The 20130-nt window shown below is 49.9% G+C and overlaps 13 protein-coding genes across 13 annotated transcripts; 6 read left to right on the top strand and 7 right to left on the bottom strand.

Moving 5' to 3' along the window:
• Positions 1-275: 275 nt before the first annotated feature.
• TRV_04340 (uncharacterized protein) lies at positions 276-692 on the top strand (the record flags this gene model as incomplete). Its single annotated transcript, XM_003021447.1, has 2 exons — positions 276-570; positions 607-692. 2 exons carry the CDS (start codon positions 276-278, stop codon positions 690-692), a joined length of 381 nt encoding a protein of 126 aa, XP_003021493.1.
• Positions 693-1036: 344 nt separating this feature from the next.
• Positions 1037-1481, bottom strand: TRV_04339 (small subunit of nuclear cap-binding protein complex; the record flags this gene model as incomplete). Its single annotated transcript, XM_003021446.1, has 2 exons — positions 1037-1348; positions 1413-1481. The coding sequence occupies 2 exons, from the start codon at positions 1479-1481 to the stop codon at positions 1037-1039; spliced, it is 381 nt and encodes a 126-aa protein (XP_003021492.1).
• Positions 1482-2008: 527 nt separating this feature from the next.
• Positions 2009-3472, bottom strand: TRV_04338 (R3H domain protein, putative; the record flags this gene model as incomplete). Its single annotated transcript, XM_003021445.1, has 1 exon — positions 2009-3472. One exon carries the CDS (start codon positions 3470-3472, stop codon positions 2009-2011), a length of 1464 nt encoding a protein of 487 aa, XP_003021491.1.
• Positions 3473-3784: 312 nt separating this feature from the next.
• Positions 3785-4543, bottom strand: TRV_04337 (uncharacterized protein; the record flags this gene model as incomplete). The annotated part of the gene is made up of 1 exon (XM_003021444.1): positions 3785-4543. One exon carries the CDS (start codon positions 4541-4543, stop codon positions 3785-3787), a length of 759 nt encoding a protein of 252 aa, XP_003021490.1.
• A 1914-nt stretch (positions 4544-6457) lies between these two features.
• On the bottom strand, positions 6458-7165 carry TRV_04336 (uncharacterized protein; the record flags this gene model as incomplete). Its single annotated transcript, XM_003021443.1, has 1 exon — positions 6458-7165. The coding sequence occupies one exon, from the start codon at positions 7163-7165 to the stop codon at positions 6458-6460; it is 708 nt and encodes a 235-aa protein (XP_003021489.1).
• Positions 7166-7441: 276 nt separating this feature from the next.
• Positions 7442-9847, top strand: TRV_04335 (pentatricopeptide repeat protein; the record flags this gene model as incomplete). Its single annotated transcript, XM_003021442.1, has 1 exon — positions 7442-9847. One exon carries the CDS (start codon positions 7442-7444, stop codon positions 9845-9847), a length of 2406 nt encoding a protein of 801 aa, XP_003021488.1.
• A 343-nt stretch (positions 9848-10190) lies between these two features.
• TRV_04334 (uncharacterized protein) lies at positions 10191-10850 on the top strand (the record flags this gene model as incomplete). Its single annotated transcript, XM_003021441.1, has 2 exons — positions 10191-10343; positions 10515-10850. 2 exons carry the CDS (start codon positions 10191-10193, stop codon positions 10848-10850), a joined length of 489 nt encoding a protein of 162 aa, XP_003021487.1.
• Positions 10851-10902: 52 nt separating this feature from the next.
• Positions 10903-11537, top strand: TRV_04333 (uncharacterized protein; the record flags this gene model as incomplete). Its single annotated transcript, XM_003021440.1, has 2 exons — positions 10903-10963; positions 11026-11537. The coding sequence occupies 2 exons, from the start codon at positions 10903-10905 to the stop codon at positions 11535-11537; spliced, it is 573 nt and encodes a 190-aa protein (XP_003021486.1).
• Positions 11538-12078: 541 nt separating this feature from the next.
• On the bottom strand, positions 12079-13272 carry TRV_04332 (uncharacterized protein; the record flags this gene model as incomplete). Its single annotated transcript, XM_003021439.1, has 3 exons — positions 12079-12310; positions 12384-13096; positions 13168-13272. The coding sequence occupies 3 exons, from the start codon at positions 13270-13272 to the stop codon at positions 12079-12081; spliced, it is 1050 nt and encodes a 349-aa protein (XP_003021485.1).
• A 294-nt stretch (positions 13273-13566) lies between these two features.
• On the top strand, positions 13567-15930 carry TRV_04331 (uncharacterized protein; the record flags this gene model as incomplete). Its single annotated transcript, XM_003021438.1, has 5 exons — positions 13567-13670; positions 13727-14091; positions 14147-14346; positions 14399-14964; positions 15021-15930. The coding sequence occupies 5 exons, from the start codon at positions 13567-13569 to the stop codon at positions 15928-15930; spliced, it is 2145 nt and encodes a 714-aa protein (XP_003021484.1).
• Positions 15931-16101: 171 nt separating this feature from the next.
• Positions 16102-16914, bottom strand: TRV_04330 (DUF6 domain protein, putative; the record flags this gene model as incomplete). Its single annotated transcript, XM_003021437.1, has 1 exon — positions 16102-16914. One exon carries the CDS (start codon positions 16912-16914, stop codon positions 16102-16104), a length of 813 nt encoding a protein of 270 aa, XP_003021483.1.
• Positions 16915-17107: 193 nt separating this feature from the next.
• On the top strand, positions 17108-17455 carry TRV_04329 (uncharacterized protein; the record flags this gene model as incomplete). Its single annotated transcript, XM_003021436.1, has 1 exon — positions 17108-17455. One exon carries the CDS (start codon positions 17108-17110, stop codon positions 17453-17455), a length of 348 nt encoding a protein of 115 aa, XP_003021482.1.
• Positions 17456-18139: 684 nt separating this feature from the next.
• On the bottom strand, positions 18140-19577 carry TRV_04328 (uncharacterized protein; the record flags this gene model as incomplete). The annotated part of the gene is made up of 3 exons (XM_003021435.1): positions 18140-18566; positions 18634-18984; positions 19060-19577. Coding segments are annotated over 3 exons (1296 nt in total), but the record flags the coding sequence as incomplete, so codon positions are not given.
• Positions 19578-20130: the final 553 nt, after the last annotated feature.

Here is a 20130-nt window from a genome sequence, read left to right as displayed (position 1 = left end):
GGTGGCAATCCCCCACACCTGGCCAGCAGGTCGATACTCGGACAGCTAGACAAGCAGGACGCGCGCTTCTTCTGCTCTTCGTCGTCTTCTATTTCTACCGCGCCGGGAGGCTGCAAGACGTCCTTTTTTTTTTCTTCTTATTTTTGTTATTTTATGGCATTTTATTTTTAGATTTAAAGAACAAGAAGGATTTCCCGATAGGGACTAGCGTGAACATGTGACGTAGCTTGTTTTTTGATTTTGATATAAAAAAAAAAACGAGGAAAAACAAGTCGATGAAAGACGGTGGAAAAGCAGATGGAAAAAAGAGCATCAAAGCGGAGGATAGAAGGGGTGGTGGAGTAGAAGTCGAGGTGGGAGGAGGAAGAGGCGGTGGTGGACAGGTTGACTGTGATGGAAGGCCTGTAGTCAGGACACAGAGAGGATGGCAAGGCATAAGGTCAGGGGAGAAAGAGAGGGAGAAGAGGAGAGGAGGAGCAAAGGAGAAGAGAACGCGGAAGAAGAAGAGTGCAAAGAGAAGGCTGTTACCCGTTTTATCGCCGTATCATACAAGCATTTTCCCAACTCCAGGTAGGTCGCATCCAAACCAAAGATGGCCCTGTTTAGTCCCAGTTTTTTTTTTTATCGTCATCCCAGTCAAATGTCAAGGTAAAGGATTCGAGGTCGAGGTCGAGGTCGGTGCAGAGAGATAAGAGGACTTTAGTACGGAGCGTATCCTCTCCCACGGCCACGGTAGCCGCCTCCTCGGTATCCTCCCCGGGGCATGCCACGGCCGAACCCTCCGCGGCCTCGTCCACGGCCCCGTCCACGAGTCATGCCCGGCAGATTCGTGCGTTTCGGGACAACCTGGCTCGGTTTATTAGCATCCGCACTCTTTTGTATCCACGAGTAGTAACACACACCTTTATATTCCTCCCACGGAAGAGACTCTCGTTCAGCACTAAAGCTTGCGCCACAAGGCTGGGTTCACTGAACTCGACATACGCATACCTGCAGCGCTCCATTAGTCTCCTTCTCTTGCCAGGTAGCAGACCGCTCAGGTATATTTCAAGAAGCAAGAAAGGTCAAAATATCTAGGGCGGGAGACAAACCCCTTGGGATGGCCAGTGAATTTATCCAGTAATATGGTGACCCTGTTTATCGACCCGCAGCTCTGGAAGTGTGCCTGTATCTCCTCCGGCGAGGCCGCGTAGTCGACGTTGCCGACGAAGATACTCCTCGCGTCGATGTCCTCCTTGTCCTCTCGTAGGTTCTCCGTCTGCTGGTCCAGGGAAGCTTGCATCTCATGCAGCTTGGCCGCTTCCGACTCCATCTTTGTCAGTCTCTCTCGCATCGCTGCGATTTCTTCCTACAGTAGCACTGTTAGCTCTAGCTTCACTAGTCTTAATAGGCATAGATAGTGGATGGCATACTTCATCATCTCCAGCTTTCTCCTGGTTGTCTATAGGCTCTGCGGGAACCTCTTCTGCAGTGCTAGCCATGGTGCGGAGGATACGCTTGATTCACACAGCCAAAAGCTATAGAATAGACTAAGAAATATAAAACAATGGCTCTGGAAGCAAGTGGATTAAACAAACAAGACACAGAGGTAGCTGTTAGGTAGCGACAGAGCTGTCAGTCAAGAAAGTCAAGTTTGAGATCTTCAGTTAAAAGGGAAAAAAAGGCGATGCTGTAATAATGACTTTTAGTGGCAGATCACGTTACCTCCGCGCAACAAAGCTGGGTGAGTGACAGGGCAACAGCAGACAGGCAACAGTGACAGTTAATATACTAAGGTGATGGCATAGAAGCATAGTAGAAGTATAGTTATATTCAAAAGTGCTTTTGTTCTACTGACTATATTAATTCCATGCCAGGGAGAGTAGTTAGCTCAGTCCGCATAGGTAGCAGGGAGGAAAATGCAAGAGATATCAAGGTACAACGGATGGCCGAACGGTCTTGCAATACGAGAAACAAGAGCAGCAGCCCCTTTTAGAACAGAATACTATTATACCTCCCTTGAGTGGTCTCATGAAGAAGGGTTGCCATGGGACTGTTTCTCGCTGCTGGAAGCGCCGGACACCACGAACGGAGCAGTCTTCGTCTCGGACGGCGGTGGTTTAGATGCTAGTGGAGGAGAGGTGACGCCAACAGGGCGATTGGAATTCGGGTTGGCAGCGTCAGAAGGATAGGAAGTTTCAGGAGGCGGTGGTTTGGGTGGTAGATGGGATGGAGTGCCCCATTTAGCGATCGAGTCATGACTCTGGGTGTCGGTCTGTCTTCCGTAAGCTGGCTGCTGCTGAGGCTGGCCCACCATGTTGGGTGGTGTTCCTTTGGATTTAAAGTAGTGTGATGGAGGAGAAGGGTTCATCCCCGGTTTTGAGTCCCTGGAATTTGAGCGTGGATGGTTATTGAAATGCGGACTGGTGTATTGAGGAGATGGGGAATCACCACCGAAATAGCCGGCTTGTGAGTTGCTTGTTGGAGCAAACGATCTACTTTGAGGACTGAATCGCGAACGAGAAAAGCTGCCTGGAGCCGGATGGGCAGGCTTGCTGGGGATGAAGGGCTGTGGGGAGCCCATACCCTGGTTGTAAGGAGCCTGACCGGCTGCCATTGCATTGGGAGGCATGTTCGGCCAGTGGACTGGAGGGGAACGCGCCATGGTCTGAGGAGGATATCCAGGCTGGAAAGGGGTAGGTGTCCAGCCTGGAGTCGGTTGCGGGTACTGTGAGTGGTTGGGGGTGGAATACGCGGGTGCCCTTGGTGATGGGACAGTGGCAGAACGCTGAGCCATCATGGGTGATACCTGAGCTTGGTGGTGTTGATATTGATTGTACCCTTGGTGGCCGCCGCTTTGCTGCCAATTGTTCTGTCCCGGGTGCGTTTGCGGTCCGGAATAAGAAGGGAACCCATTCATACCACCGGATGGAGCATACATGGGGCCATGACCAGAAGGGCTCACCTGCTGGGGGTAATGATGCATCCCACCACCAGGAGGATTCTGAGCCATCACATAATAGTTTTGAGGCGGTATTCCACCGTGGTGAGCAGTGTTATGGTATACCGCCGGTCCGCCCGGAAGCTGAGGCGATGTATAGTACGCATTGAACTGTGATCTAGCCTCAAAGCCGTCGTCCTTGGGGGACCTGGGCTTGGATGCCTTCTTGCGTCCTGTCCTAGAGCTTGATCTTGACACATCGGCACTTTGTTCTCCGCTGCCAGTATCAGTAGATTTGGATTCAGGGAAGTCCCTGAATATCCGCTCTCGTGCTTCCTGATACTTAGCTTCACGCTCTTCTCTCGTTAGACTGGCACGATCTCTGGATGGCGTAGCTCCAGTCGATGATGTGCCGCCATTCCGGTCTTCATCATTGGTTCCATCTCCTCCTGATTCGGAAGCAGTTTTTGAAGGAACAGCCGAGCTGGCTGCCGTACTCCCTGCGGCTGAACCCCTCTCACCTGGCTGGCCCATACGGCGCATAATCTTCATCGTAGGCGCGTTTGCAGACGGGTTGTTTGAATTAGCAGGATGTAACATTGTTAATGGAGTTGGCCTGTCCTCGGTTAGTTTTGAAAGTGCGCCGTGAGTGATGTTCAGCACTACTCACAGTCTGCTCCACGGGGTTCGATGAAGGCGAACGGAAGTAACATTATTGTCGACAAAATGTGTGAGATGATAATAGTCACCCAGTTTGTGTGCAAGTAATCGTCCAAACGAGTTGCACGGCGGCAATTCCAGTGAAGCTTCACTGTAACAACCAGTTAGTTTGATCGGCAAGCGACTGGGGTGGCATAAGATTAATTACCTTGAGTTCTTGATGAAAGAAATAATCTTGTCCTCTAGCTGAAGGAGTAGCAGACGGTCCTTTGGAGATCCCATGGCCTCTACGAGCTTCTCATCCGGCTCACTTGGAAAACCATGCAGGACTTGTTCACCCTCCGGTGCTGGGAGTACTCCATTTCTACGTAGAGCGTCTTCGTTGAATGGCAACGTGCTTTTCTTCAACAGCTCTGGTTCACGTAGTATTGAATTCTTGTGCTGCTGCGAGTCACCACGGTTGGATGCAGATGGATCCGAATTAGCCTGGGAGCTGATAGCGTCCGTGGTAGGGGCGAGAAATTCATCCTCTTCTACGGCCTGAACACTGGCACTGTCATCCGGTCGTAAAGACTCTTTCTCATCCATGGCAAACGTAGTGACAGAAGCCATGCTTTTAGAATCGAAGCTGGTAGGTTTTGTAGATGAATTAGAGAGATGGGTTTGATCATCGTCAAACAAACTGTCCGTTCGTGGCTGCCCATCCTCTTGGGCACCACCGGCAGTCTCCGGTATAGGCCTCCCTTCTTCGTCCTTGGACAAACGGAGATTATCCAATGGCCCGGTCAGGCCATCATCATCATCTTTGTCTAATTTAATGTCGTGCGTAGCTGTACTCTGGCCATCTTGAGCCGGAAGGGTATTGGAGTTCGCGTTCAACTGGGCCAACGAGAAGCTATCAGGCCGCGTATTTTCATCACGGCCGTGCGTCTTGGGGGGCTCTGATTCAGTACAAGAATGCATGGCAGCAATCTAGTGAGGAGAGAAATGACGTTAGCATTAACAGGAACAGCTGCAATCAATCTCCCTTAGTGCTAAAACCCTACCTTTGCAAATGATGGTCGACTACAGGGTTCGCCTGGCCTTGTTGTCATTGCAATAAAGAAAGGCCGGCGGCCATGTGAAAGACAGATATTGACAGAAGGCCGAGCAATCGTATCGTCGACGTGGATGGATATCAACTGACAGAGAATCAGGGGATAGAAACAATATCTCTAAGAAAAGCTAGGATGCACAAGCCCAGGTACGGTGACGACATATCTCTGAGCTTCAAGACCCTGCATGAATAATGAGTTCATAGATAATCCGCAGCCGTTATTCCAACCATCCAACGGGTCTCGACTGGGGTCCTGCGCGCAGAGGCTTCCGTCCTAGTTATGGGGAACCGGGGGGGGCTGAGTGGGCGTGGATGTAGAGTCGCGGACGTAGAGTGCAGCAAAAAGCGCCTCAAGTCCGACAAACACCACGCCAGGCGTACGCAGAGGGTCGGCTGAGCGAGTAATTCCGTATACAGGCTGAGACGGCGCAGGGAAGACGATGGGCGACGGCAACGCTGAAGTTCTTCGACTTGGAGGATCGCAAGTGAAGAGGAAGAAGAGAACGAAAGGCGGCTTTTTGGCTGTGGGCTCCTGCTTAGTCAGCGGTGCCTCTGCACGACATCAAAAAATAGAGCGCGGCGACGGCGAGGTTGATGGAGACCGAACAACGCGAGACGGCGAAGAAGAAGCGCAGCACGGCGGGCGAGAGGAGATGAACAGGTACAGGAATATTCCCGGGCGGGCTGCTCCGTCGAAGGCGACCCCGACGACCGTCTGCCAGAAGTGCCTGAAGAAAGATAGGCTGCCCCAGCCCCAGCTCTGAGAGCTCTCGAATACGCAGTCTGAGCTGACAGTCTTTTAAGCCATTACAGCTACGAATGCACTACACAGCTGCAGGAGAGGCCGTACGGTGCTCGGCCATCGAGGACGCAGCAGCTTTCGAACCCACGACTGCGGCCACAGCTGTCGACGGAGGTGCCAAATGATTTACTCAGGACGTATGTCACAGCAGACGACAGCTAGAATCTGTTTCTATTGGGAGCTTCCACTAACTGATATTACATAGTAAAGGGGTTGCCGATGAGCAGCTGCGTCGAGCAAAGGAGGAACGGGCAAGGCTGAGCCCGAGTCGGAGCCCAGATAGAGAGAGTCACCACGGAGATGCTGCCCGAAGCTCACGGAAGAGAGCCAGGTCGGTATCCTCATACTCGTCAGTGTCAACAATATCAACCAACCGTTCGCCTTCGCCCCCGCCTCCCAGACGTGCAAGACAGGATCCACAGCCTTCACGGCCCAGCGTTCGTTCCCCTTCCAGAAGAAAGAGGTCAGGGACAGATGGGCTTGGTGAAGAGTCCGATACTTCTGATGGACGATCAAGAGGCAGTAGGCGTCGACATGATGATCACAACACTTGTCGTCCTCGGCGGACTCGTTATTCAAATTCTCCTAAGCCATACAGGCGCCATAACAGGTCCAGATCCAGAGACGACGTATCACGCAGTAGCAGGCGTGCATACAGGGAACGAGAAAGATCCATTGACGATGATAACAGGTATGGTACGCCAGGTTCGCGTGATAGGGCACAAAGTCGCTCCCGCATTCAGAGGCCGCCTGTGCGGAATAATTCTCCGCCTAGGCAGAGAAGCCTAAGCCCATATAGCAAACGCCTTGCTCTCACACAGGCCATGAATGCTCCGGGTAGATAGTCCTCAAATATTTCTTTCCAATGTTCAGAGACCTCCAGTCAAGTATTCTTCGTAATCATTACCAAATCCCCCAATGTTTGGGGTATCGCAATGGAATCTTGTCCAGAGGGAATCCATTCAGCGCGAGTTAACTATTAACTCCAATCTTCTCCCTTCTCTTGCTCTGCCTCCTCCCGTTCGCGGGTATGTATTCCCTGCACAAGCATTTCACCGTCGATTCCAGCAGTCTCTCCATCTCCATCACCCCCACGAGTACCCGCCGCCGTAGCTGTGGCCTGGGAATTCTGTATTCGTTGTCTCACAAGCTTAGCTATTGCATTATCCGTCCTGACATCCAGAATCTTCATCTTTTGTTCAAGGTCTCGTTTAAGGTCCCAGTTAGGCTTCTTTGGCTGTAGATTGAATAGGTCAATGGGTTTCTCTGCGTCTTCGTTCTCCTGAGCTGCCTGCGCTGTTGCTGCCGCTATCTCAGCTGCCTTGTCCTCCAACGTTGCTGCGCCTTGAGAAGGGTCATTTTCGAATCCAAGCTTCGCTCCCTTAGTCTCCCAGTCGTAGTTCCGTCCGGACAGGTATTTGGACGTTGACGTGCCAGCCGAATCCTTCTGATCCGTTGGCTCGCTCTCTGTCTCGCTTCGTTGTCTCTTCAGGGACGCTAATTTTGCAAGACGAGCTTTGCGGTCCGCAGCGGCCGCGTCTAGTGTCGTATGAGAGGATGACATGATCTCTAGATCTCTAGACGTCTGTTTGTGCCTGGAAGAAAATATTCGTCCTGAGTTTGCTGGTTGGATTTTTTGTTTCTCCTCCAAAGTCGCGAAAGATTGAAGGTTGTTTGATGTTTGCATCGCTGCTAATGAGATGTCGGATGCAAACTTTCCTCTTTCGGCATCTTTGACATCGCAGCTTTTTTTGTCCCAAAGACTCGCAGAAACATCTTGACATGAAGTGATTCACCAACGGGCCAGAGACCCTGCGATACAAGCTTGTTTGCATACTTGTACAGCGATATTCTGTTTAATTTTTGACTACCAGAGCTCTCCGGATCCTCTTACCCTATATATGCCCACAAATTCCATCTCTCAAGTTATGGGCAGCAGTTCCATAAGAGGTCTGACAGAGTTATGAGCCCTCTGGGCGGCGGGAAAGCAGGCCTACGCTCGCAGCTATTTGGCATTCTGTCGGCTGCTGCCCATGCTGATTCCGTCCGGATACCGTCGAATACATCAATTGCCCGGAAACAGTTCGCTTCTCTTTCACCTTCGGCGAGATATGCTACCAGCCTCAGAAGCACCTACGACGAGCCAGACTCGGGGCTGCCACCTCCGGAACCGACCGTTAATAGAGGCCTTCGAGACTCCGAATCATCCTCCAGGCGCAAAGGCTTAGCAAGACGACGAAAGTCGGAGGAAACTGGTCGTCACGAACAAAATGAGCAGCCACAGCACCGGCGTATAGATATACCCCAACGCAAGCAAACACCTACGTCCCGTATGAATGAAAAATCAAAACTCACCCATAGACTTGCTCCTCCCATAAGTGCTCCTTTGAGGTATCTAAAGGGCTATAACCTATCACAACCAAAACGACGGCAACTTCGTGGGAAGCTTGAGAGTGAGTGTGCGGGTATCCAATCCTATGGAGACCATGCTGTTCATCCAAGTGAATATTTGGTTAGAGAAATGTCACTCTATCCGCTCACACACATCCATCCGAGTTGGAAGAAGAACTTGAAAACACTATACGATCATAAACGCCGAAATGTATCAGTATCGGAAACTTGGAGATTGTTGAGCACAGAAGACTCCGAAGTCGTGCGTCGATGGATCAAGAGTATACTGAGTTCTCCTCGCACCGAACCCCCTCCTTCTACACGATGGCGGCGTCTTTGCCGAACTGAAGCTGCAAGGCGGTGGCCGATTATGATATTATGGCTTCTTCTACATTCCCCGGCACGAGCCTTGCGGTTTTTAGAGGTGACGACAACTCGCTTTTCTCCTTCCTTTCCCATGGTTGCAGACTGTTTTATCTTTCTTGAAAGATTTCATGTTGCAGAATTTCAGGACTCCCCAAAACTGAAAAGCAGATATACACGTGCTTTACAGCACTGTCTCCGCCCGGAGGTTTTGCCTTACTTGTCAAGAGACTCACAGACCGGGTTTCGGCTCTACCTTAAATACTGCGAACACCACAACCTAGTGAAGTGCTTCAACTATGTTCTCAAAAACCAAAAATTTCTCTCCCTGGAGACTTTGTTTTATTTCACCGACCTTTTTACTAAGAATGGGGATATTTCAGCAGCGTTAACTTCGCTACACCTTCTTATAATGCGATTCGAATCCCAAAAGCCTGTCAGATATCAGAAGATTTCGGATCGCTGCTGCAACCTTCTAAAGTTAGATCGCTACACTCGTCAAGATGATGGTACCGTCTCCTTTGATATCCTGCCAAGGATACTAGAGATGGGAGTGCAGCCTGATTTGTCGATCTTCAATATCGTGGTGTCTAATGCTTTGAGAGCAGATGACCTGGACACTGCGCTGCAGATAGTTCAATTGATGGAGAACCAAGGGGTAACGCCCGATTCGTATACTCATCTCTCAGTATTGCACCATGCTGTACGCCTCAGGGACCACGAAAAGGTGGACCATGTACTCAGCAAAATTGCCAAAGTCGATTCTCTATCCACACAACCACACCTTGTCAGTAAAACGTTGCATGCAATGCTCCTGTTTCCCCACAATTCAAGCCCGGGCCAAACAGGGTCAATGGAATCATTTCATAAAATGCTTGACGTTTATAAGAAGTCGCATCAAATACAACCACTTGTTGACCTAGGGCTTGTACCACGCAGCCAGAACGATGAACTGCTTTCAGCAAGCAAATCTCCGCCTTCGAGTCAAGCTCTTAATATTATGATCACCGCACACCTAAGGACGCGCCCTCAAGCCGACAAAATTTGGAGATACTTCACACGATTCCAAGCATTGGTGGCCAGTGGACACCCCATGATCACGCCTCTGATATCAACAGACTACGTCTTCAACAGCTTCCTCATGGCACTTCGCTTTGAGCCTCAAATGATATATAAATGTTTCAAGATTCTGAACTACATGCTTCAACCTCTACCTGAAGTAGCTATTCAAACGATGAAAGCCCATCATGGCGGTCCAGTTCCACTGCGGCCCGCGCAACCATCTCAACGAACATGGACAATCTTACTGAACACGTTAATTTCTCATAATCAAATGCAGGCTGCGGAGAGTCTTTACAAGACCATGAAAGAGCGTGGAGTGGAGATTAACGACGTGGCCTGGAACATACTAATCCGAGGATATGCTTGTAACCAAATGGTCGAAGCAGCGGCTAACGCACTCAAGGAGATGGAGAGGCAGTCTTGGAGCCCCGATGGACATACAGTCAAGGCTTTGGGTTTCATTGAGAATCAGGAGTTGCTACGGACTCTCCTTGATCGTTTAGATGCCAGCGAGCCTGAGTCGGAGAATTCTAAGCTTGTCACCAAGCAGTGAGAGATGCTGATGTATAGATAGCGCTTTTTGAATAATACCCGGATCTAGTCAATATTGTACTATAGACATATTGTATTATACGACGCAATAAATAATTGAAACGAGTAGATGATCATTATACAACAAGGCGTTCTTTGTAGTATTTTCTTTTACCGTTTACGCAAGTCAGGGTTTTGTAGAGATTTAGCCAGGTTTCATGATTTGGTCTAAAAGTTGCAGTTACTCCTTTTCCCTCGCACACGCCAATTACAGAATAAGAGAACATAAAAAAACATAACCCCATAAGATGCAAAAGTTGACTAGTTTCCGAAAAAGAGGGATATCTAAACCGCAATAATTAGAAATGATATTCAAGCTCGATTCAGGGAAGCCTACACTTACGGCCATGATGATGCAGCAAATGCTGACATATGGACTTAATCTCTCGCCCACCCTGGCGCATTTCCAGAATATACCAAAGAACCTGCGGAAGTTAGCAAGATCATTACTGCTGGGAGTAGGCACTTGTATTACCCATTCTGATGGCGGTCCATGATTCCAGGCATTATGCTGTGTGCATAGGTACTTGTACAGATAATCAAGAGAATCACTAATAGAAGTGATTGGAAGTTGAAGAGGGCAGCCTAGAGAACATTGTCAGGTAAAAACGCCTTTTGGACTAGTATAGATTATCCAAAACGGAGATTCCAGCATACCATGGCTATCCAGCAGAACCTCTATCTTCTATGAATCAAACTGCGTGCCGGCGATGCATTTCTTGTCTGCGTCTGTTGCGCTCAAGAAGAAAGTCGACAGTGGCCCAAGTGTTGGTCACGTGATGCAACATGATTTAGACGCGCGCGCTTGTCGAGTAACTAGTGAGTTAAGCGCTTTGTCGCTTCTTGACTTCTTCTCGGTCCTCACCATCGGAAACACCAACAACACAGACAGCAGCTTTGCTCGGAACACTGCAGTTGAAGGGAGAACATTCGGCTTTTTTTATGCCTCAGAAAAGGCGTACTAACCGACAGGCAATCTGACCGAAGGATAGGAACGAGGAGTAGAGGCGAGCAACAATGTCAGAACCGAGGGTTCGCTTGACACGACATCAAGGCCAACTGAGCTTCGGCCCTGAGAGTATGACATTTCTGAGACCCCCTCTGTTTTTGTTTTCGGCTACTAACAGTCATATTGTGCAGTTCGTCAGTTTCTTTATGCCTACGGTGACACTACTCCTCATTCTAGCTACCCTCAGGAACCCAACCCTGAGACTGTTCGCGTCCTCGATGAGATTGTAACAGACTTCGTTATTGAGACTTGCCACGAAGCAGCCCAGGTCGCCAACTATTCAAACCGTCAGAAAGTTAAATCAGATGACTTTCGCTTCATTCTACGTCGGGATCCTATTAAGCTTGGCCGTGTTCAGGAGTTGTTCCGGTTAGAACGCGAGCTTAAGGAGGCTCGAAAGGCCTTTGACCAAAATGATGATCGTTTAGGCGGAAACTTAAAGGAGTCATCTAAAGCAGAACTGGCGGATCTAGCAGGTGAAGCTGGCGCACAGGATGACAACTTCGCAAAAGACGGCACCACTGGACCGAAGCCTAGAGGCAAGCGAGGGAAGTATAAGAAGAGACCACCCCCGGCCGACCAGGCTGGTAATGGCACAGGAAAGAAGCGCAAGGTAGCATCTTTTGATGATTTCTTTACATAAACGTGCCTTCCTTGATTAATATGCCTCCGACTATTGTTAAGTTTTTCATATGGCCTGCGGAACTGCTCAGCTGGATCAATCGAGCATGCAAGCAAACAAATACATTCGGGGACAAAAATCCGCTACCTACGATGCATACTACATAACTGCATCCCATCCCCTGGCTTTACCAATCGCTAGAAAAGAGGGATGAATAACATCCCGGAACTATTCCAGGAACGCATTATACCGGGTATAATCGTGCCAGCAGATTGTGCATACACGCCACGCGATCAGCACCAGTTACTGTTTCGGCCCCTCGAACACCAAGTATATGACAGAAACAGGAATTCGTTTCATTCGTCTACCTGATTAAAAAGCCCCATTGATCGTGGACATAATGCAATCATAACTCCAAAGACGCCTTCGTTTTCCCACAACCGACGTGAAGCACGACTCCAAAAGTAAATTTATCGAACGGCCTGCCAGTTCCATAACTACAGTTAAGACTGGGGAAACCTGGTGAAGGTGAAGAACATTCTGGCGACTGTCTCGTTTCTCTTTAAGCTCGCAGCTCCTCGGCTTGAGGACCACCTCGTTGACCACCTCGGCCTCTGTTGGATCGGTGACCGCGCTGACCACTGGATTCTCCAGCGTTGCCTCCAGTCGCATTACCTTCACCGCCTCCTCCAAGGGTAAGCTGGGCAGTTGCAAGCCGGTTGGAAAGCTCCATTTGTGTACGGATGGAGTTTGCAAGATATGAGACCACAAGGACGTCCTGGATGTGTTTGTTACTGTCAAAAGGAGTTAGTGTTTATAGTTCGACGTTGTAAGTAAAATAGAAGAATAAAGAAGTTGGGCACATACAAGTCACTTTCGATCTCGGCGGCATCCACCTTTGGTGCGAGTGCGAGGGCGTTGAGCAAAAACTGGCCAAGAGCTGTGGAAGCTGGCGCCTCCTCGTCCATAACTGACTCCACGTATCTGGAAACACGGTCAATCATACCAATGACCTCCTCGATAGATCTCTCTAAGCTGTCGATATCGGTAAAGAGGTTTGTCGCCCGGTCTTCCCTATCCCGAGCTGCCGCAATTGCTTCCAAACCATTCTTCTCCGCGTCTCCATATCTGATCTCGTATGGCACTGGTATGAATGCCGCACTATCCGCAGCTCGCTCCGTTGTGACACCAACTGGCGCAGAGATATATGTCCTAGTCACAATATCCTTTCCAGGTTCGGTGGAAACCGTCAAGTGAACAGCTGGATGAGGCCATGTTCCATCACCGTGTCCACCGTAAAAATTCTGAATCAAAGCGGAAAATGTGTTGAGCTCCGACGAGGTGGCATACCATCCCACGAGAACCTCCTTGGGGTTGGCCTTCAGGTGAAGAGAGAGCATCTGCTTCTGGTATTCCATATCAACTTCAACCTGGTCGGTCGTCTCCGTGTGGCCAACAGCGAAACAGGTCCGGATCTCGACCTCAGTCCCATCTTCGGATCGAGTGCCTAGTAGGGTGCCGATAACTCGTTCCTGGTCGGCATTGCGTCGGAGAGAGTGGTCGAGGATAGAGAAGATAGCCTATAAACCGCATCTTGTCAGCCTATGCACCTTGTATCCTGCCTCTGCTTCCTGTGCCGTTTTCCGCTTACCTGGGGCTGTATGATAACGCTGAGAGGGGCAGTGGTGGGCGCAACTCCTACGGTAGCTGGTCCCAGAGGCCGCGCAATATGGATAAATGAGCCAGTGTCAGCCATGATTGCAAAAGGATCAGGTAGTATCGTCCTTGGTCAGTGTTTCTGGCTGGCGGCGATGCGATTCAACCAACGTTCGTCTTCTGCGTCGTCTTCGTTCATCGAGATGTTCGTTATTTGTGTGTGGCGGAAATTTTCTACGCTTAGATAAGATAAGATCGAGATCAGAAAAGCAACCTTAAAATATATAAAAAAAAAAGCTGCAAAAAGTCAACAAGAAGGTAGCTGTCAATTGGAGGGAGTTTCTGCACTGGGTTGCTAAAATTGGCTTGCTAGTCAATCTAGAAGCCTGGCACCATGGCAATACAGCATAAGAAAGGCGGAGGCCATCGAGGCAGAGGATCTAAAACTGGCCGGAGTAGGGGGCGCAAGTTTGAGACCTCCCGGCTCAAAGATGTCCGGTAGGAAACCGAGCTATTGTTGTGGTGTCTTGACAATATACTAACTGACATAATAGTGAAGATGAGTCTTCTGGAGGGGAAGAAGATGTAGATGGCCAGCCGACCGAAGACATGAACGATAGCGAAGGGACTGATGTGTCCTCCGAGAGTGGCCTGGATGAACCGCCGAAGGAGAACTCGTATAGCACTCTGTTGAAACTGCTGAATACCGATGCCAAATCAAATGAGCCGGCGCGAAAGAAACGAAAGATAAAGGCCAATGAACCAGATGCAAACCCGGTGGAGGTGTCGATACCGACGGCAGATGATACTGAACAAATGGATGAAGTTGCTGACACGGAGGCATCAGCATCAGAGGACGAAAATATGGACGATGAAGACATACCTGATGAAGATTATGCTGAAGATATTGGTACAGATGGTTAGTGAATTTTGAATGTTGCTTGACCAGGGCTTTGGCTGATGATATTCTATAGGCAGAAACGACATGTTTGAGCTGCACTTCGGCAACCCTGATGAAACGGAGCTATCTCATAAGATCCAAGCATGCTCAAAAGCATGGAAATCTACAAAAGCAGACCTTATTGATGGGCTGTATTCTGTGGTGTCTATGCCGGATGCCGGAGGAATTTCAAGTGCCAGTCTGCCTACGACACCCTCTCCCGCCGACCTTAAGGTAAGTAGTCCTGGAAGCTTGTTGGTTCGTTCGATTGCTAACATACTGCCAGCTCAAACAAAAACTAGCAAGGAATGCTGTATCATTTGATCGTCTTAATAGCTGCTTGACCCCTTACATATTTGGATACCATGACACCCTCTTTTGCTCTCGAACAACTCAAAACTCAGCCAAACTACGGGATCTATACTGTTTGCATGCTTTGAACCATGTTTTGAAAACAAGGGACCGTGTGATTAAGAATAGTGCTATCTTGTCAAGGGAGAATAACGGTGATGTTGAGCTCAGAGATCAAGGCTTCACACGCCCCAAGGTTCTGATAATACTTCCAACTCGACAGGCATGCGTTCGAGTTATCAATTCATTCACCAAGATTTATCCCATGGAACAACAAGAGAACAAGAAAAGGTTCATGGACAGTTTTTCTGCTGCCGATAGTGACGAATGGGCCCACAAACCAGACGACTTCAAGGAGCTGTTTGGAGGTAATGACGATGACATGTTCCGGCTGGGCTTCAAATTCACGCGGAAATCGCTTAAGTTCTTTTCGAAGTTTTATAGCTCTGATATCATTCTCGCGAGTCCTCTTGGCTTGCGAACGGCCATAGAAAAGGAAGGGTATGTATCAATCTCGACTCTGTGAGGTTGGTGATAGCTAACAGTGTTCAATATAGAGGGAAGAAAAACGAGAATGACTTTTTGTCTTCTATTGAGATGGTGATTGTCGATCATGCAGATGCGCTCATGATGCAAAACTGGGACCACGTCGAGTACATATTCTCCAATCTCAATCTTCAGCCAAAAGAAGCACATGGCTGTGACTTTAGCAGAGTGAGGCAATGGTACCTGGATGGGCATGGCAAGTTCCTCCGCCAGACGCTGGTATTCTCAGCTTTTAATACCCCTGAGCTGAACGCACTCTACAATACACAAATGCAAAATGTTTTTGGAAAAGCCAAAATTATGTCCAAGTACGAGGGTGCCATGTTGAATCTTCGGCTCCCAATATCCGTCAAGCAGACCTTTTCCCGCTTTGATTCTGCTTCACCGCTTAAGGACCCCGAAGCTCGGTTCCAGTACTTCACTCGAACTGTTCTTGCTAGCCTTGCTCGAGGCTGGACAGAATCAAGTCCCCGAAAGAAGTCAGGGGGAACACTGATATTCATTCCGTCCTATCTTGATTTTGTCCGTGTTCGGAACCATTTTGCCAATTCCTCGCAGACGGAGAATATATCCTTTGGATTGATATCGGAGTATACATCTGTACGTGACTCTTCAAGGGCCAGAAGTCACTTTATGAATGGTCGACATTCGGTGCTCCTATATACGGAGCGAGCACATCATTTCCGCCGGTATAATATCCGAGGCGTCACAAACATTGTGATGTATGGGCTACCTGATAACCCGATATTCTGGGGAGATCTGATTGAGTATTTGGGATCTGCCGCCGGCGGTACAAGTACTCCAACAGTCAGGGTGCTTTTCTCCAAGTGGGATGCTCTGAAGCTAGAGAGGATAGTTGGAACTGCTAGGGTTCGAAGTATGTTGTTGGAAAAAGGGGGAGATACCTTTACCTTTGTATAACCACGCCCGTGTATAGATACTATAAAGAGTAGAATCTCACCAAAACCAGGTAAATATTATATTTTACGTCCGTCTAAATGGACGGGTCATCTATTGAGTAAGTCCCTTTTCCTTTCGCCTTTTTTTTTTTTTTTTTTTCGCTTGCCTATATAGCAGTCAAAAGATCTAGTATCAATCATTTCTGTGTTGACCCAGCAAGGCTTCTGTTTCGCCTTCACTGGCCGAAGAACGATCCCGAGCTTTCCACGGCTTAGGCAAAGCCTGGTCCTCAACATCATGGTTCCCATTGGTATTCTGCGTTTCTCCCGGCTTCGTCTGGCTGCTCGTATCCTTCTTTTTACTCTTTCCAGCCGCAAGGGCGACATACAATGCACTCAGCAGAATGACGGTAGAGCCTAGCAAACTGGTAGACGATGGGGTAGTGTTCCATACCACCTTGTCATAAAAGAGAGCAAAGACAATCTGCAGGTAAATCATGGAGGTAGCACTAGATCCATGTGTAGATGGTTTCCCGTCAATCTTTGGCGGTACGTACGAAAGACCCGCGGTAACCAGGTACTGGAAGAGAAAGCCACAGAGACCCAAGGCAAGGAGCAAAAGCAGCTCGTTGACGTTTGCAGGCATTCTCAGCTCGGCTCCTGGGATGACCAGAACGGCCAGGAGACACATCACCGAGGTCAAGAGAGCAAAGTAGTTGACGCTGACTAGCGGGTGGGCACGCGGTCCAATTTTGCGTATTAGGGTATATGCCGATGTAGCTCCCATGACTCCCACCAGGCCGGCTCCAACAGCAATCAGATGCTGTTTGGTACTGGGCTCTTTGACAGCAGTGTCGAATAGAAGGTTCGAGTCATGGAGGTCCGTGGCCGCCTTTGCGTGAGGTTCTTTGGGAAAAAGAGCCGCCGGCCGGGCAATGAGGATGACTCCCAGGATCGAAATGACGCCCGCGAGCTGCTGGCTTCTTGTGAACTTCTCGTTTGGCATGATGAACGAGGCGACGTAGCAGGAGGCAATGGGGCAGAGGAAGGTCAGGACGGTAGCCTCTGATAGCGGTAGGTATATGAGGGAATAGTACAGGCTGAGCACGCCTATGAAGCCGCTGATTCCTCGCAGTATCAGGAGCGGGCGTACGGCTCTGGAGCCGAAGGGCTCGGGTACTTTCATGTACCACATGTAGATGAAGCTGAACAGGGCGGTTGCGGGCATGCGTGCTAGGAGGATCTGGGGTACCGTTAGCTACGCAGCAAGACAACGAGAGAACGAGTTGAAGAAGAACAAGGAAGAGACTGACGTGGAACGGCGTCATGCCTTTGCCGTGAGGTCCGTCTTGCTCGAGCAGTCTGGCCATGACGTTCATCGTGGCACCGAAGAACTGCGCGAGCAGGACGAGCAGCATGCCTTTACCCTGCAACCACATCTGATGCGTCCTTTGCAGCCATCCGGACGATTTGCTGGAGGTTTCCGAGCTGGTATTGTCTTCATGGCTTTGGCTGGCGCTGCCGGGGGTGTCTTTGGCGGCGTTTGAAGGCTCTTCCGGCGGTGCGGGTGAGCTCGAAGCTCCCGCGGCGGACATGGCAGTCAGCTATTAATGCAGTAACAGTTTGATACAGCTGTTGAACAGGCCTGCTGCTGGATTATAGGTGGAATTGGAGACTTGGTCCTGCTGTCTCGCAGGTCGCTTTCGTATTCAAATATTATTGATATTGATAACTGTTGATAGATGAAGGCGGGAAAATTATTTATTTGGTGATTCTCGGCAAAAGGATTTGTTTACCCGAGGGCGCATCTATAGATGCAGCAGACCGACATATTGGTTACATTGAGATTGATAGATATTGAGACTAATCTTTTTTATATTGGTAGATACTAAGAAGATGATGATATTGATCTTGCTAGTCATGATGGTAAGATATTATGTTTACACACAGAAAGAAGGAGAAAGAGCTTAACCAACTGCCGGCAACAGTTTTCGAAAAGGAAGAGCATATAGAGCCCCGAGCTGTAGAGCAGCGTATACATCAGCGCTATTAGGTTAGTATAGAACGGCCGCAGTCACAATCACTCCTTTCCCGCGGCGCTCGAGGCATGCCGGTCGGTCTCCTCGTCGCTCCCGGAGGGTGACACAGGCCGGCTGGCCGTGTTATGCAGTGATGTCCTGCTCCTCATCATCTAAGACGTGTCAGCCATAAAGAGACGTTATAAAGAGACGTTATGACGGATCAAATAGCTTGTTTCTAGAGAGAGAGAAAGTCAAACATACCCACGAACGAACACCTCCAATCAGCCCGAGCGAGTAACCCGTAGCAAAGTCCTCGCTTCTGCCAGCTACGCCGGGACTCTCAGGCCTGCTGGGCGGATCAGCATGTAGATGGGCCCTGGAGGCCGCAGCAGATCCCCAATTTGGACCGGCCTCTCGACTCGGGCTGGTAGGACGACTGTTCTGCCAGAGGTGGCGGAGCTCCTTGCTCAGCTCCTGGCCCGTAGTAGACCAGTTGTTCTTGATGGCGTTACGCAGCTCGGTGACATGTCGTTTGATTTCGAGCTCGTTCTTCTTGACCCATGAAACATTCAGTTCCTGCCGTGAAGCCCCCCGCTTGAACTGGCGAGCTATATACTTGTCATAGTCCCGAACAACCCTATACAACCCAGCCGTTAGTAGGAGGTTCAATCAATATCTTTTGGAGCGGGAGCGGGGGTGAATACTTGGTGATGATGCCGGTGGTGCTCACGCCCTCTGTACGTTGCGTGACGAGGAACTTGCCCATCTGCTTGATGGGGGCGTAGATGTCGTCTCCCTCGTCTGCGCCGTACGGCAGGTCATCGTGAGCCACGTAGTCGATCTGGTGTTCCTCCAGGAACTCCGGCGTGACTATCCAGGGGCAATTGGGAATAACCTCGTCCACCCACTTGCAGTGGCGGATAGTCTCTGCTCGCTCCGCCTCGTTCAGCACCGTCAGGCCCTTCCGTTTGTGCGTTTCTGCGTCACCCGTCACCCCAACTATGAGATATGTGTTTGGAATCAGCGTCTTTGCCTGCTCGAGCTGTCTCATGTGTCTGTATGCCCGTTAGCACACCGCAAGTAGCAGTTTATATGTCAAGTAGAAGTAGAAGTAGGAGGCTGTAACGCACCCCAGATGGAACAAATCAAACACTCCATCCGCATAGACCCTCACCGGCCTGTCTGTCGGCGGCGGATTGGTATGGTACCCCTTTGGATCCTGGATTCCGGCATGCGTAGCTGGCTTCATCTGAGCCTGAGCCTGAGCCTGAGCCTGCGCCTGTCTCGCTTCCACTCTCCGCTTGGCCCTGTTCTCGATGTCGACGCTCGCCTCCGTCGTCTCGGACGGCTCGCCGGGGTCAATGTTGCTTGTCCTCGCCCTCGAGCTGCTGGTGCTGGTCGACGCGCCGTCTGCCACTGACCGTCTTCGAGCCCGCTTGCTAGGCGGCACTTCCGCAGCCGCCGCAGCAGCAGCAACGGCCGCAATGCCGGTGCCTTTCTCCTTCTTCGGCGTGCATGTAGCTGTTTCTTCGCCCGAGGCGTCGCGGGAGGTCGGCTGGAGCTCTGCTGGCTGCGGGTGTAGATGCGAGGAGCTCCGCTTGCGTTTGGACGCAGCCGGCGACGACATGGCGGCTTGATGGAGCGATAGCTAGCAGCTTCTCCTGGCCTAGACGAGCATTGAAGGCAGGCTGCCGGGTGATGTTGGGTGGCTGTAGTCGTAGTTTATTAACTAGTTATTTGTGTGCTGGCGCCAGGACGAAAGGCGAGCTGTTCGTTTGAGCTGCAGAAACAAGTTTAAAAATATTTTTCTTGTTCAGGGGGCGCGACTGGTGGATCACCTTTTATATTCCATGCAATTAGTATTTAATATCCATGTAGGTTTTTTATTTTTTTTAATCTCTCGAGTCTTGAACTAGGTGTAGATCTACGGCCGGGGGATTTGCTGGGTTACTCGCTGGTTGGCTGCTGGCGGTGGTGAAGTCTGGATAGCTGCCAAATTGACAGCGACAGGACGCAGACAAGCCCATGGTTAATGGATAGATATCTACGGGAAGAATAGACGTATTTGCCTGTTGACGGAAGAACAAAAAAAAGTAACTAGTACGTTAAGGTAATTAAACACATTTGCGTGCAGCTGTAGCTGTAGCCGGAGCCGGACATAGCATAGCTGGCGGTGGTCGTAGTGATAGTGATAGATAGAG

This window comes from Trichophyton verrucosum, assembly GCF_000151505.1.
Source record: "Trichophyton verrucosum HKI 0517 chromosome Unknown contig00345_1.f1.exp, whole genome shotgun sequence".
NCBI classification, from domain to species: Eukaryota; Fungi; Ascomycota; class Eurotiomycetes; order Onygenales; family Arthrodermataceae; genus Trichophyton; species Trichophyton verrucosum.
This window is presented reverse-complemented; position numbering and strand designations above follow the sequence as displayed.